Here is a 13,115-nt window from a genome sequence, read left to right on the forward strand (position 1 = left end):
ACATTCTGGTAAGCAGAGCCAGGCAGAAATCTCCCCTTGGGTTGTCAAAGCTGAGAACATCTGCTGTGATGTTTAGTTTCTCAAGCCTCTTCTAGGCCAGGATTTGGATGTTGTTCAGGCTCTTAGCATACCTTAGTCTAGATAAGGCTTCAGTCTGCTCATGTGAGTTGAGCAGAATACTAAAGCAGGGACAGGCCTGGCACATCTGAGACTGTTTTCTTCTCTATTATCTAATCTAGGTCTCCATACTATGCTCTTCAGCTTGGTATCTAATAACAACTTGCTCCTTGTTTCCTGCTGTTGAGGTTCTTTGCTTTTCTCCTGTGATTCTTATTTGACATGTGCATTTGCAATGCACTGTTGGTTAGTGGCCTTTCTGCCATTCAACTTGTAACTGGAGAGGACTACATCGGCATCAGTGGGTTCACAAAACATACTTTACATTTATCAGTGTAACTACTGAGAGGCTCTGGATCTGTCCATCAGATGAGCTAAATATGGTAGGTGGAAGAAGCCAAGAAAAAGGGATATTTTCACTTTTGCACACTGTCTCGCATTGATTTTGTTAACAGGTTGCCTATGTGGGGAGATATCAGAATAGCTGTTCTACTCTCATCTTTCTGGAGTAGCTCCCTCATGTGGACACTTATTCTGAGATAAGTCGCTTCTGTTTCAGAGTAGCATCCAGAGGAGGAAGTTGTTCTGCAGTAGCTAAGTCTTATACCAGAATATTTATGCCAGTTAATTCTCACTGCATAGACAGTTATTTTAAATCAGCTTTTATCATTTAAGTTCACATCTTATTTGGGCATTTGCTGGGAAACAAAAGTAACTATAAGGGACTCGCATATTCTTATACCAAGATAACCATGTATGCAAGCCCTTACCAGCATGCAGAGACATCTTCAAATCTAGTCTTTACTGAAGAGCACTTACTTAGTACTATGCAAAGTGTTTAAGTGGTGTAGGAATTTAAGGTTTTGTCTACATGTGAGATTATTAAGGCACCTTATGCATTATGCCCAAAGTCCCATTTTCAGAAATGATTAAATACTTGAGAGTCAAAGTCTCATTGAAAGTAAATAGGCTTTTAGTCCCTTAAGTATCAAAGTTACTTTGGAAAATGGGACATGGCTTGTTTAGCCAATATAGCTGTACTGGTAGAACTATGCTGGTATTCCTCATTAGTGGAAACAGTTTAAGAATAGATATACTAGAGCAACTTATTCTAACTATATTTATATCATTTTTGTCAGCTATGTCAGTCGCGGGTATGACTTTCCCTATTCTATCTTCTAATCAATAAAACTATGCTGGCAAAATTTTAAGTGTAACCTGTGCCTTAAGCATTTAATCCTTCTTTAAAAATTTACCCTGACTGATTAGTCATAATGGTAAGAGGTTCATTTTGTGCTCTACAGTCTGTGTGTTTTGAAATTTGTAACCGCAAGTGGAAGCATGAGTGAATTTCGTATTCATCATGATGTCAATGAGCTGCTGAGCCTGTTGCGTGTTCATGGAGGAGAAGGAGCTGAAGTATACATAGACCTTCTGCAAAAGAACAGAACTCCTTATGTTACCACAACTGTCTCTGCGCACAGTGCCAAGGTAAGGTAGCCTTGACTTTTTCTAGGCTGCAATAATAATTGAGATAAGTTTTAATTAGAGGTTGGTCTTCCAAAGGTTTCTACTCTCACTGATGTCACTGCAGAAATTTCATTGACTCTAGTAATAGCAGAATCACATGTAAAGAAAGAGAAATTCAAAGCGAAGTTAGTAGAAAAACAAAGGGTATCCTGCCCTGTTGCTGCTTTGCAGCATGTCCGACAGGAAGTGAAGCTGAGGTGAGGCTGGCAGTGGGGAGAAAAGGTGATCTGGTCTGCAGCAGAAGAGGAAGGAAAAGTAAGATCATATTTCAGGAAGGGAGGGGAGGGAGTTTGGCTTTCTGTTCTCAGAAGCGTTGTTAAAATAAGAGGAATTTGCTACAGCAAAGAAATTCATGGCTTGGTATCTGCCTGTGGCTGGATTTTGCCTTTCACTGAAATAAAAAAGGTTCCGATTTTGAGGAATAAGATAAAAAATAGATATTCTGTCAAAAACATTTAACAAAAATCCAGCTTTTTTTTTTTTTTGACTTAAGCACTTTTGGCATCCTGTAACATGGGGGCAGACAATTATTTCAGCTGGAGGGCTGCTGAATGAGTTTTGGTGAGCTGTCGAGGGCTGCAAGGGTAGCCCCACCCCTTGACAGGTACTTTACCTCCTGGTCACCATATTGGGACGTGAAGTCTAACCCCTGACCTTTGCCACCGGAAGTCCCTTCCCTTGTACCCCTGGAAATACTCCTTTTGGGAAGGGAGGCTTGCCATCTTGGAACCAGAAGAAAACCAATTCATATACTGAAAGTCAAACACCTACTATAACGCACTTTAGTTTTCTTACAAAAATTATTTTTGTCATGATTTGTGTTTGTGTACTGAATATAGAGCTGATTGCATAATAACTAAAAATAAAGCCTTACTCTTGTATATAGTGTGTGGGAGGTGTGTATTGTGGGGTGTGGTTGGTGGGGGGGTGTATGGTGAAGTCTGGCTGTGTGGGGGGCAATAGGGTATGTTGGGGGTGTGTGCATATGTTGGGAGTATGTGGGTGTGAGGGAGAGTTGGGGGTTATGGGGACCCCCTACACACTCCTCCATCCCTCTCCCTCATGGCACACAGCCGCGCTGGCAGCAGCAGGCAGGGATCCTCGGGGCACTTGTGGCTGGCACAGGCGCTGCCGCCAGCAGCTTGTGGTTCTGTCAGTTCTACACATGGCGGCAAGTAGCACAGCCAAGCCAGCTTGCCTCTATCGTGCAGGGCTCTCCGCAGCTCCCACATTTGTGTACCACCGGGGGAAGCCCCCCGTGATAGAGCTGGCTGCCTTTGCCACTCCGTGCTGCGCAGGTCCTGGGACTCCATGTGGAAGTAGGGGACAGGGCTCCCCTCCACTTCAGGTGGAGTCCTGGGACCTGCACAACAGGGAGCAGTGAAGGCAGCTGGCTCCATTGCGCAGGGCTTCCTATGGTGGAGCGTGAGTGCTGGGACCTGCACATGCGGTGCGTGGAGCCCCATGCAGTAAAGGCAGGCTGGCCTGACTGTGCTCCTTGCCACCACGTGCAGTGCTGGATGGAGCCACATGCTGCTGGTGGCAGTGCCTGCGCCAGGCATGAGCACCCAAAGGGCCCCCACCTGCTGCTGCTGCTGCCATCAGCGGGGACTGTGTGAAGGAGGGTCCCCACACCCCACCACTCTCCCTTATACCCACACCCTGCTCAGCCAAGCTCCGTACTCCCACTGCCCCCTACGTGTGGGCTCCATGCTGCTGCCAGCCCCACGCTCCATGCTTCCGCCCAGCTGCAGCTACCATTTGCCCCCACCACTTCCCTACCTGCTGTCCAAAGCGAGCAAGACAGCAGGGAAACCAAGCAAGTCCCCCAGTGGCTGCAGCAGTGGCAGCAGCAGCCCTGCCTAGAAGCTGTGTGCTGGCTGGGCTGGGCCTTTCTGCACAAGGTGCAATATGGTGTGTTGGGGGTATGTATATATGGATGCCTTGCTCACACCCCCGTGGCCAGAAGGGCTGGGTGGGGTACAATTCGTTGGTGGGCATCCATGGGCCAGATGAAAGTGCCTGGTGAACCAGATGCAGCCCGTAATGTATACGGATAACCTATAGCAGCAGACCTAGCAGTAATCTTGCCTCGTCTCTCCCACAAAACTCTGTCTTGTACTATGGCTGGAACCTGCTAGCAGTGCAGTAGGTTTCTTGCTGCTTCCCTCAAGTTACTCTACTATTGTGCTATTGCTGTGCAACTAGAATAGCAAAGGGACTTCCTATTTATGGGCTCTTGCTGCCTATTCCTTTATAGCTAGCCCCACTCTTGACTGCCTGAGCACAGTTAACCTATTTTCCTCTCTAAGTAACAGGAGCCATAGGCTCTCTGTTGCACATCCCATGTGTTTGGGGAGGAGCCTGAAACTTGTGAGGACCAAGTTAAAAGTGGCAGAAAATTGCCTTTTGTATGTGTGTGATGGGACTTGTTGAAAGTTCAGTCACTGTTTCTTAAAGTTCAAGACTTCCCACATAGCACTACATGTGTTCCAAGGCTCCACTGAACTTTATGCATCTCCTGCTACATGAAATTGTAACTTCAGACATGACACACAGAACTGGAAAGAGCCTCCTGGGTTATTGAACCTCAGTATCTGCATACAGGCATTTACACAAAGATTCCTAAAAATCCCTGCTTGAAACCTTCACACATGACTACAAAGCACAAAACTAGAAACACCAGAAACACTTTACAGCAGGGTGGCCAAACTGCAGCGTCTGTGTGTCCTGTGGGAGGTTGGCTGGGGGAAACACAGGGCAGGGAGCAGAAGCAGAGTAAGTGAATGCACAGGGGAAGGGAGTGAAACTTCGGGATGTTGTACATGGATAAAAGTAGAGGACGTAAGAGTACATATCCTGTCATTGCAGTGACAGGTAACTAATTGATTAATATATATGCTCAGTAGATAAGAGGACAATGCCTCATGCAGCAGAGAAAGGCAGAACAACCCAGGGTTGTTGCTAATATGGCCAAAGAGGAAAAAAAAATCTTTTCTTACCTCAAATTTTGTGATTGCTGTAAGTCTGAGCAAATAAGACATTCTAGCCAGGAATCTTTGAGTTTTTTTAACCATGCGGGTGTTTGAGAAAGTAACAGCAATTTTGAAATAAAACCATTGTGTGTGCAATAAGTGGAAAAGTGCACAACATCAGGGAACACTGGTGGTGGTGGCAGCATTGTAAATGATCATTGGATGCACAATGGTTTTATTTTGATATTGCCATTACCTTCTGAAATGCCCTCATATAAGCAGAAATGCCAGAACTCCCAATCAGAAATACAGACTGTGCTCCCTGCCTGATCTGCTCCTTTGCTTTGTGCTTCCTGTCCAATCTGCTCTGTTTTCTGCTGCCTGCCCTATTTGCCACTGTTCTGCAAATGCAGATTAGAAGAAAGTGTGTGTGCGTGCGCGCGCGCGTGCGTGTGCACACAGACAGGGAGTGTGTGTGTTCATAGGCTGAGTCCCACATGCATGCCTCGCCATACACATGCAGCCACCCCCCCCCCCACACTGCCATACATGCAGGCCCCCCATAAGCCCCATACCCACCCACACCCCACATATCCACACACATACTCCTACATGCTCTCTCACCCCACACCCACACATCCACAGCCCCCCACAAACCTATCCCCACCCCCCCCAACAATATACAAGAGTAAGACTTCATTTTAAGCTATTGTGTAATCCCCTCTATGTGCACTACACAAAAGCATGTAAATCAGGACAAAAATATTTTTTGAAAGCAAATTAATGAATGCTGCAGATGTTCACTTTTTAGAATATAATTTCTTATTTTTCTGGTTCAGAGTTGGCAAAATCTCTTGCTGAAAGGCATATTTCCGGGGGCAAGGGGAGGGACTTCTGGTGACAAAGGTTAGGGGGTGGGACTGCAAGATGGCGACCGGGGCAGGGCACCTGTCAAGGGGCAGGGCTACCAATGCGGCCCTCGACAGCTTGCCAAAACTTGGTAGGCGGCCCTCCACCCAAAATAATTGCCTGCCTCTGGTCTAAGGACATAGACAGACAAGGTTCTTTGGGTAGATGTGATATCTTTTATTAGACCAACTGAATAGTCAGAAAAAAGTTCTTTGCAAGCTTCTGGGTGCAATCACCTGTCTTCAGGCATGTCTTTGCTGTTTTAAAACTCCAGGGTAGCTTGCAAAGAACCTTTTTTCCAACTACTTAGTTGGTCTAATAAAAGATATCACATCTACCCAAAGAACCTTGCCTAGTTGGGTTTTATTAACCAGAGTGTCACTTGCAAAGCAAGGGAAGAGATTCTTCTGCTCTGTTCAGCAGTGGTGAGGCCTCGCCTGGAGTACTGTGTCCAGTTTTCAAAAATGATTAGAGGCCTGGGAAGCATGACTTACTGAGAAAAGCTGAAAGAGCTAAGGTTATTTAGCATGGAGAAGGGAAGAGGGAGGGAGGGATTTGGTAACAACTGTCAAATACTTGAAGGGAAGTTACAGAGAGATGGAATTAGGCTTTTTTTTCCTGTGGCCATAGGGGACAGGATTAGGAACAATGGCCTCAAGATTCAAAGGGGAAATTTAGGTTAGAGATTATAGGAATAGCTCTCTGATTCTGAGGTTGGTCAAGCATTGAAACAGGCTACTTAGAGAAGTTGTGGAATCTCCATTCTTGGACATTTTCAGGAGCAATTTAGACAGACACTTGCTTGGGATGGTTTATTTAGGGGTATACCTACTTTGAGCAAGGGGCTGAATTAAATGATCTCATGAGGTCCCTCCACAGATGTATCACGAGCAGGTCCAAGGAGGTGATCCTCCCCCTTTGTGCGACATTGGTCAGGCAGCAGTTGGAGTACTGCGTCCAGTTCTGGGTGCCGCGCTTCAGGAGGGATGTGAACGGCATCAAGAGGGTCCAAAGGAGGGCTACTCGCATGATCAGGGGGCAGCAGGGCAGACCCTACGAGGAGGAGCTACGGGACCTGAACTGAGAGGGGATCTGGTGGCCATCTATAAACTTACCAAGGGGGACCAGCAGGGAATGGGAGAGACCCTGTTCCCCCGAGCACTACCAGGAGTAACTAGGAATAACGGCCATAAGTTGACTGAGAGTAGGTTCAGGCTAGACATCAGAAAGCACTACTTCACAGTCAGGGCGGCTAGGATCTGGAACTAGCTTCCAAGGGAAGTAGTGCTCGCTCCTACCCTGGGGGTCTTCAAAAGGAGGCTAGATAATTACCTTGCCAGGGTTGTTTGACCCCAGTACTCTTTCCTGCCATGGCAGGGGGTTGGACTTGATGATCTGCTCAGGTCCCTTCCAACCCTACCAACTATGAAACCCTGTGATCCTAAAATCCACAGCCTTAGCTGTGGCTAATATCTGATGCTTCAGAGAAGGATGGAAAGAGATAAAATCTTAGTAGCATGCATGAAGGAAAAAAGTATTTCATACTTTATAGTCAAATAGATCCTGCTCATACTTGTGTAAGAGAGAGAGAGAACAAAATACCTTTTGGCCTAAAGGAAAGCCAGCAATCTAAGTTCTCACATCTGAGCAGTAATTGATCTCTGCATTTCACAGTTATGTTCTTGAAGAAGTTTTCATAATCCTGTCATTCCTCCACTGAGAGAACCTGGAATGGAACCCAAATCTCTCATGTCGTCCTAAGTGTCATTAACTTAGCCACAATGCCTTTTAGAAGGTATATGCCAGTTCTTGGCATTTTTTGGCTACTTGTACATGTGAGTTTTGATGTGGTGTTACGATTGCATGCTGGTTTTTCTGTAGACTGAGTTTGAATGGTCTTTGCAAAGTTCACTCCCCAAGAATTGAGCTATTTACAGATACCCTGGTTGAGATCTGGTATTTCTTTTTTTTTTCTGTTATAAAGTGTTGATGTGAAACTTTCCCCCCTCTAAAATCATAGGAATTAATGCTTAAATTTGTATTATTAAAATGTGGTGATTTACAGGTTAAGATAGCAGAATTTTCTCGAACTCCTGAAGACTTTTTAAAGAAATATGATGAGCTGAAATCCAAAAATACAAGAAATCTAGATTCTTTGGTGTATCTCCTATCAAAACTCACAGAAGACAAAGAGGTATTGTTTATTTCCACGTTACCATGGGCTTGATCTAGAGTACTTGGTCATACCAGCAGTATCTGTACTGATAGAGCATCCTCTTACAACACTGTTCAGAAAAAAATGTCTGAACCAACACACTTGCACTCTGTATTATGCCTTGGTAATATATGTGCTAGTTAAGGTTGTGGGGGCAGGCATTTTTCCCCATCATCTTCACTTACTTGTAACTTCTGGGGAATTTCTCTTTATTTTTTAGAATAAACTATTCAAGACATTTTGACTTAAGGTGAAAAAACATTCCATTTACGCTCTAAGAAGGTATTAATGTGTCTCTGAATGATTGTAAAACTGAAACAATAAGGAAGTTTTAACTATTTTTAAATCGCTCTGAAGTGCTTAAGCACTTGAGTGTAGGGTTTTTTGTGAAGAGAAAATTAAGCATAAAAACTAAACACTTGCGTATCTCTGCATTGAGCAATTTGTATTGCAAGTCTTTATTATTCTTGTTTAAATATTGCCCTTGAAGCAGTTATTTGCACATTACAAGTTCCATGCTGCTGGAATTCATGATGGATACAGCTTTTCACTGGACACCATATACATTTAGGTTTTTTAAAATGAGTTAACATATGTTCTGCATTTTCAATTATCTGACAATTGTGGTCTTACAGTCTCATTTTTAAAAGGTTTTTCATTATTCCTGTTTGAAAAATTCACAAGTGCTGCCCCCCTTTCTGCCTTATTCCCTAGTCACTTTATCAGAGTAACAATACTCTGAAGAAAATGCTGTCAGACACAAAGTAAACTCACAGGAAAATAATTCACTCCCCACCCCCACTGGAAATCTGTTACCCTTTTAAGGGGTTATTTGTAACAACAGCAGGTGAAAAGATTTAGGCAGTTGACCCTACTTTCAGAGATGTTCTTTCTGCTGTTATGTGCTTACAGACACTCCAGTATTTGCAGCAGAATGCTAAGGAGCGGGCAGATCTTGCAGCAAATGCTGCTGCTGGTAGCAGCAGCAGCTTTATCATTCCAGCAACCACTTCCAAGATCTCTCTGCAGGAGCTTGAAGAGTTACGCAGACAGCTTGGCAGTATGGCCACCAACTCTAGTGTACAGCAGGTATTTTCCTTTTCATGGGCTAAGGACACGAGACTACCCTCGCATTTATGTACTGTGGGGCTTTCATCCCTTGCCTTTTACTATCTTGCAGCATATCTTCCAAGACGGGTGGTTAATCTAAATTTACTTTAAGCTGTGCTACTGTGTACTACATTAAATCCCTGTGCGAACACTTCCATTTGGAATTCAAGTAAACTTAATTCAGTTTTGTTTAATTCATTACCAAAGTGAAATAAGTTGGATCCTTCCAAATTTGAATTAAGCTAAACCAAATGAAGCCAAATCTAATTCTGAATGAAAGGGCATTGACCAACATTGGGGGGAAAATGCACTCTACTGGAAGCAGCAGCGCATTATTTCAGCTCAGCTCTGCAGTCTTTGTAGAGAGTGAGCGCTTCAGTGGGGCATTTTGGTGCTTTTAGCTAAAGCTGATTCAATCAGCTATTAGATAAATGTGCCTAAAAAGCCCCACTAAAGCTCCTGCTCTATACAGCTGTTGGGAAAGCTGAGTGCAACTAATGTGCTGCCTCTTCTGGGTATGCACTGGGCTCAGTGCAGGAGCATGCCAAGTTTAAAGGAAAGTACCAGTTTCTTCTCGTTTCCATGTCTGCAAGCAGCCTAAGTTTCCACACAAGGGTTTAATGCACTTCGTTTCACTATCAGGTTGTATCCTCATTTTATTTGGGTTAATTTTCAAAACTGTTCCCACATGTAAAGGCACATCTACAAGCCCCAGGAATACAGAAATCCAGAATCGAGCTCATACTGTGCCCTCAACCTACTCAACACTTAATATGTAGTGCAACTCCTTTCCTGGTGTCCTTGAACTATAGCAAAGGCAAAAGTCACAATGTGCATTCTTATTGGAGTTGTTAGTGGACAATAAGCCAGTGCATATGCTACGGGTTTCTGGGATTGCGCACTGTTGAATGGTGCCACATGTTTACCAGTCTTAGGGGAGCAATTCATTTGAATAGAAAATGCCATGAATTACCTACAGTGTGCAGTTCAGATGTTGAATATTTGTAAATTAACAAATTATTCTTTTCACAAGTTAGAAGGTGTGGTTTCTTTATGGATCATGTTGCAGTTCTCTACTCTTATGAATTTGTAACTAGTGAAAAATAACATTTTAAATAATCAGCTTGTTTGGAACACTGGCCAAACCTACCTAAAATGGCAAAGGTCAACAATATCTTAAGTGGTATTAGCTGATCTCACTTAGTTGTGAAAGGCAACCTGCCTTTCTGTCTGTTCTCTTAACTGAGCCATAGAACTGACAGGTGTGAGAGAAAAATCAGGCTACTGGTTTTTTACTCAGTGAAAATAATACACTTCTACAATTCTAAAAACAGCCCTACAGTCCAGTCACCAACAATAAAAGCAGTAGCAGTCCTACATGATATTTCTGAAAAGTCAATTTTCCAAGCCTTTTCCTTGGATTGCTTAGTTTGAGAATTGTATTTGATGCCTGGCTTGAAATGCTAAGGCAGGGGCGGGCAATTATTTCAGATGGAGGGCTGCTTACTGAGTTTTGGCAAGCCGTTGAGGGCTGCATGACAGGCAGCCAAGGGCAGATTAATATTTATTTTCTAAATTTTGGGGAGATCCTATGGGCTGGATAGAATGGCCTAGTGGGCCACATCCAGCCCGCGGGCCGCATTTTGTCTACCCCTGTGCTAAGGCATAAAAAGTATTTTGAGCCTTTAAAGAAATTTCTGTTTCCTTGCTGGCAGCCTCTCGAGCTTACACGAAAGATTCTCCGAGACAAGCAAAACAAGAAGAATTCTGGACAGCCTATTCCAGTATTTCCAGCCTGGGTATATGAGCGACCTGCACTCACTGGGGATTTCTTAATTGGCTCCAGTTTAGGCACTGACACAACATTGCCTATAGGTATGTGCCACATGGGCAAAATTGATTTGAGTATTTTTACAATACATTTGTTCTATGATCTTAAAATTTTACTGCATATTCTTGATTGGGAAATATCTGAGTTCTAAGTAACTCAGTAATGGAAGAGACTGAGTCAGAGACAAGCTCTAAACCTTTGTTTATTCGTATTTATCAGTGAATCGAGCCCTAAAACTTAATTGGATACTACAGATGGTTTGGTATGATAATACAGTGAGTTTGTTGAAAAATTATTAAATGTATTATCCATTCATAAGGTAATTCAAACCATTGAGAAATGTGTTGAAAGGAGGTAATATTGTTTGAGTTATGTATTCTGCAACACAAGTGTAATAGGCATTTATTAGTAGAAGGGCTGAGGTTGTGTATAGGAGGTGCATTTTTCAAATCAGGGAAAAAATCTTTTATTTCTTCAGCTTTTTTCCCTTATTGCTATTGTTTCCTTATAACCTTGCTATAGGAAGGTCATGCCAATCTATGCAGCCAGAGCATTTGGAGTACTGTCATTGCACCCATAGCAGTAAGGGAGCCAGCCTCTACTTACGTCTGTGTTAAATCTTCAGAGCTAGTTGTGATTATCAGTGGATTGTGTGTGTATTTTCTGTGGATTTGTTGAAATGTCATTTATTTGTTCTCCTGACCCTTACCCCCCTCTCCCAAAAAACAGGGTTGGTGTTGCTCTTGCCCTGTGTAATGCTTTGCATTTTATGTCTTAGTGGTTGTGATTTGTGCAGTGTTCAAGGTAAATTCTCAAAAGACTTTGAGAATCTGCTTTTGCAGAAAGGTTTGGTTACATCGGTCTGAGAGACTGTCCCAAGATGGTATGTTTGGATGGTCCTACTTTGTGTCAAAAACTCGTGCAAAGACTTGGCTTAACAGGAGCTTGTAGCAGAGATCTACCTTGTTTAGCTCTGACCCAGATCGGTGTCTTCATTTCATTTCTGCTTGCTGGAGTAACTTGGCCTTCCAGTTAAATTACGGTCCAAAGAAAACCCAGATTTTTTTTAATGCCATACTGCTGGACATTCCTCACAGTGTCTTTGCTTTTTCAAAAGGAAAGATCTGAATCTTGTACTCTTGTGACCTCTGTGGTCCACCTGGAGATGGAGGTTGAAACTGGCATAGGTGAGGCTGAGCCCCAACTTCCAAGAATAGGGACTGTCAATTTTTTTTAATCATCTGATAAAGAACCAAAAAGGATTCTATGTTTAATTGTTTGGCATTGGTCTCTCTTGGGTGATTTCCATCTACTTCTCCAGAATTGATGTATGGGTGCTTCACACTGCATTGCTCTAATACCCTCTGATTTGGAATCTGCAGTATCCAGTTTGGTTTGTTACATTAGAGGGTTTTTGTGGCACTTGGTGTTTTTTCTTCTGTACTTGAAATATTTCAACCCTATGGGAAAAATATGACAAGAACTGGACCTTTCCAGGCCAAGTGCAGTTAAATTAGTATCTATGATCCAGATGGGAAGGTCAGAGAAGCAAAACAAATGTAAACTTGTTCTTCTCTCCTGGCCTTGGATGTCAGGTGAGTCCTTATGTCTTCATTTTGTGTGTGTCAATATATATGCACTAAAAGCAGGCAGGCAAGAAGCCCATCCACCAAATAAATGGAGTGTCACTGAGAATAGCTCTGTAATGTGTTCATATATTTTTATTTTTGTCTTCTGTTATCAAACAGGCACTTTACCATTAGCTTCTCAAGAGTCCATGATTGTGGAGGATTTGCTCTATGTTTTGATTGGTGTGGATGGAAGACACATCACAGCACAGCCTCTTATAGGCAGACAGAATCGAGCTTTCTTAGTGGACCCCAATTTGGACATGTCAATTAAAGAACTGGTGACCAGGATTCTTCCTGTAGCTGCAAGTTACTCCACTGTGACCAGGTACCAGATTCTCATTTGTTTTTCCTGTAACAGGATAAATCTATCTGCCTGTGAGGGTCTGATGCACAGCTTGGAGTGACAAAATCTGCATTTATGATGTGCAGCTGTTATTTTTTTTTGAGACCTGCTGCATAGTTTAGAAACTGCCCAAGTTGAAACCCATTGTAGATCTAGGGTCAGAAAGGGCCTATTAGATTGAGTCCAATCCCCTGCTCTGGGCAGGAAAGAGTTCTGGGGTCAAGTAACCCCAGCCAGGTGCTTGTCTAATCTCTTTTTGAACACCTCCAAGGCAGGGGAAAGCACCACCTCCCTTGGAAGCCCATTTCATATTTTGGCAACCCTCACCATAAAGAATTTCTTCCTGATGTCCAATCTAAATCTACTCTCCTTCATTTTATGGCCAGTGTTTTCTAGTAATCCTGAGGGACACCCTGGTAAACAGAGTATTCCCTATTCCCTGCTGACACCCCCC

General features: G+C 43.3%; 1 protein-coding gene across 2 annotated transcripts in view; it reads left to right on the forward strand.

Annotated features, from left to right (window-relative positions):
• The first annotated feature begins 230 nt into the window (after nt 1–230).
• The window catches only part of TUBGCP2 (tubulin gamma complex associated protein 2), a 53,778-nt gene continuing 40,893 nt past the window's right edge, over nt 231–13,115 (forward strand). The window contains exons 1-6 of one of the 2 annotated variants that reach the window (XM_006032924.3): nt 231–500; nt 1,422–1,608; nt 7,597–7,725; nt 8,659–8,835; nt 10,572–10,731; nt 12,436–12,643. In XM_006032924.3, coding sequence (XP_006032986.1) covers nt 1,459–1,608; nt 7,597–7,725; nt 8,659–8,835; nt 10,572–10,731; nt 12,436–12,643 — 824 coding nt within the window. In that variant the 5' untranslated portion in view covers nt 231–500; nt 1,422–1,458. The remainder of the gene's footprint in view (nt 501–1,421; nt 1,609–7,596; nt 7,726–8,658; nt 8,836–10,571; nt 10,732–12,435; nt 12,644–13,115) is intronic. The other variant, XM_006032925.3, reaches the window with a different exon arrangement.

The sequence above is a fragment of the Alligator sinensis genome, unplaced genomic scaffold (assembly GCF_000455745.1).
Source record: "Alligator sinensis unplaced genomic scaffold, ASM45574v1 scaffold675_1, whole genome shotgun sequence".
In the NCBI taxonomy this organism is placed as follows: Eukaryota; Metazoa; Chordata; order Crocodylia; family Alligatoridae; genus Alligator; species Alligator sinensis.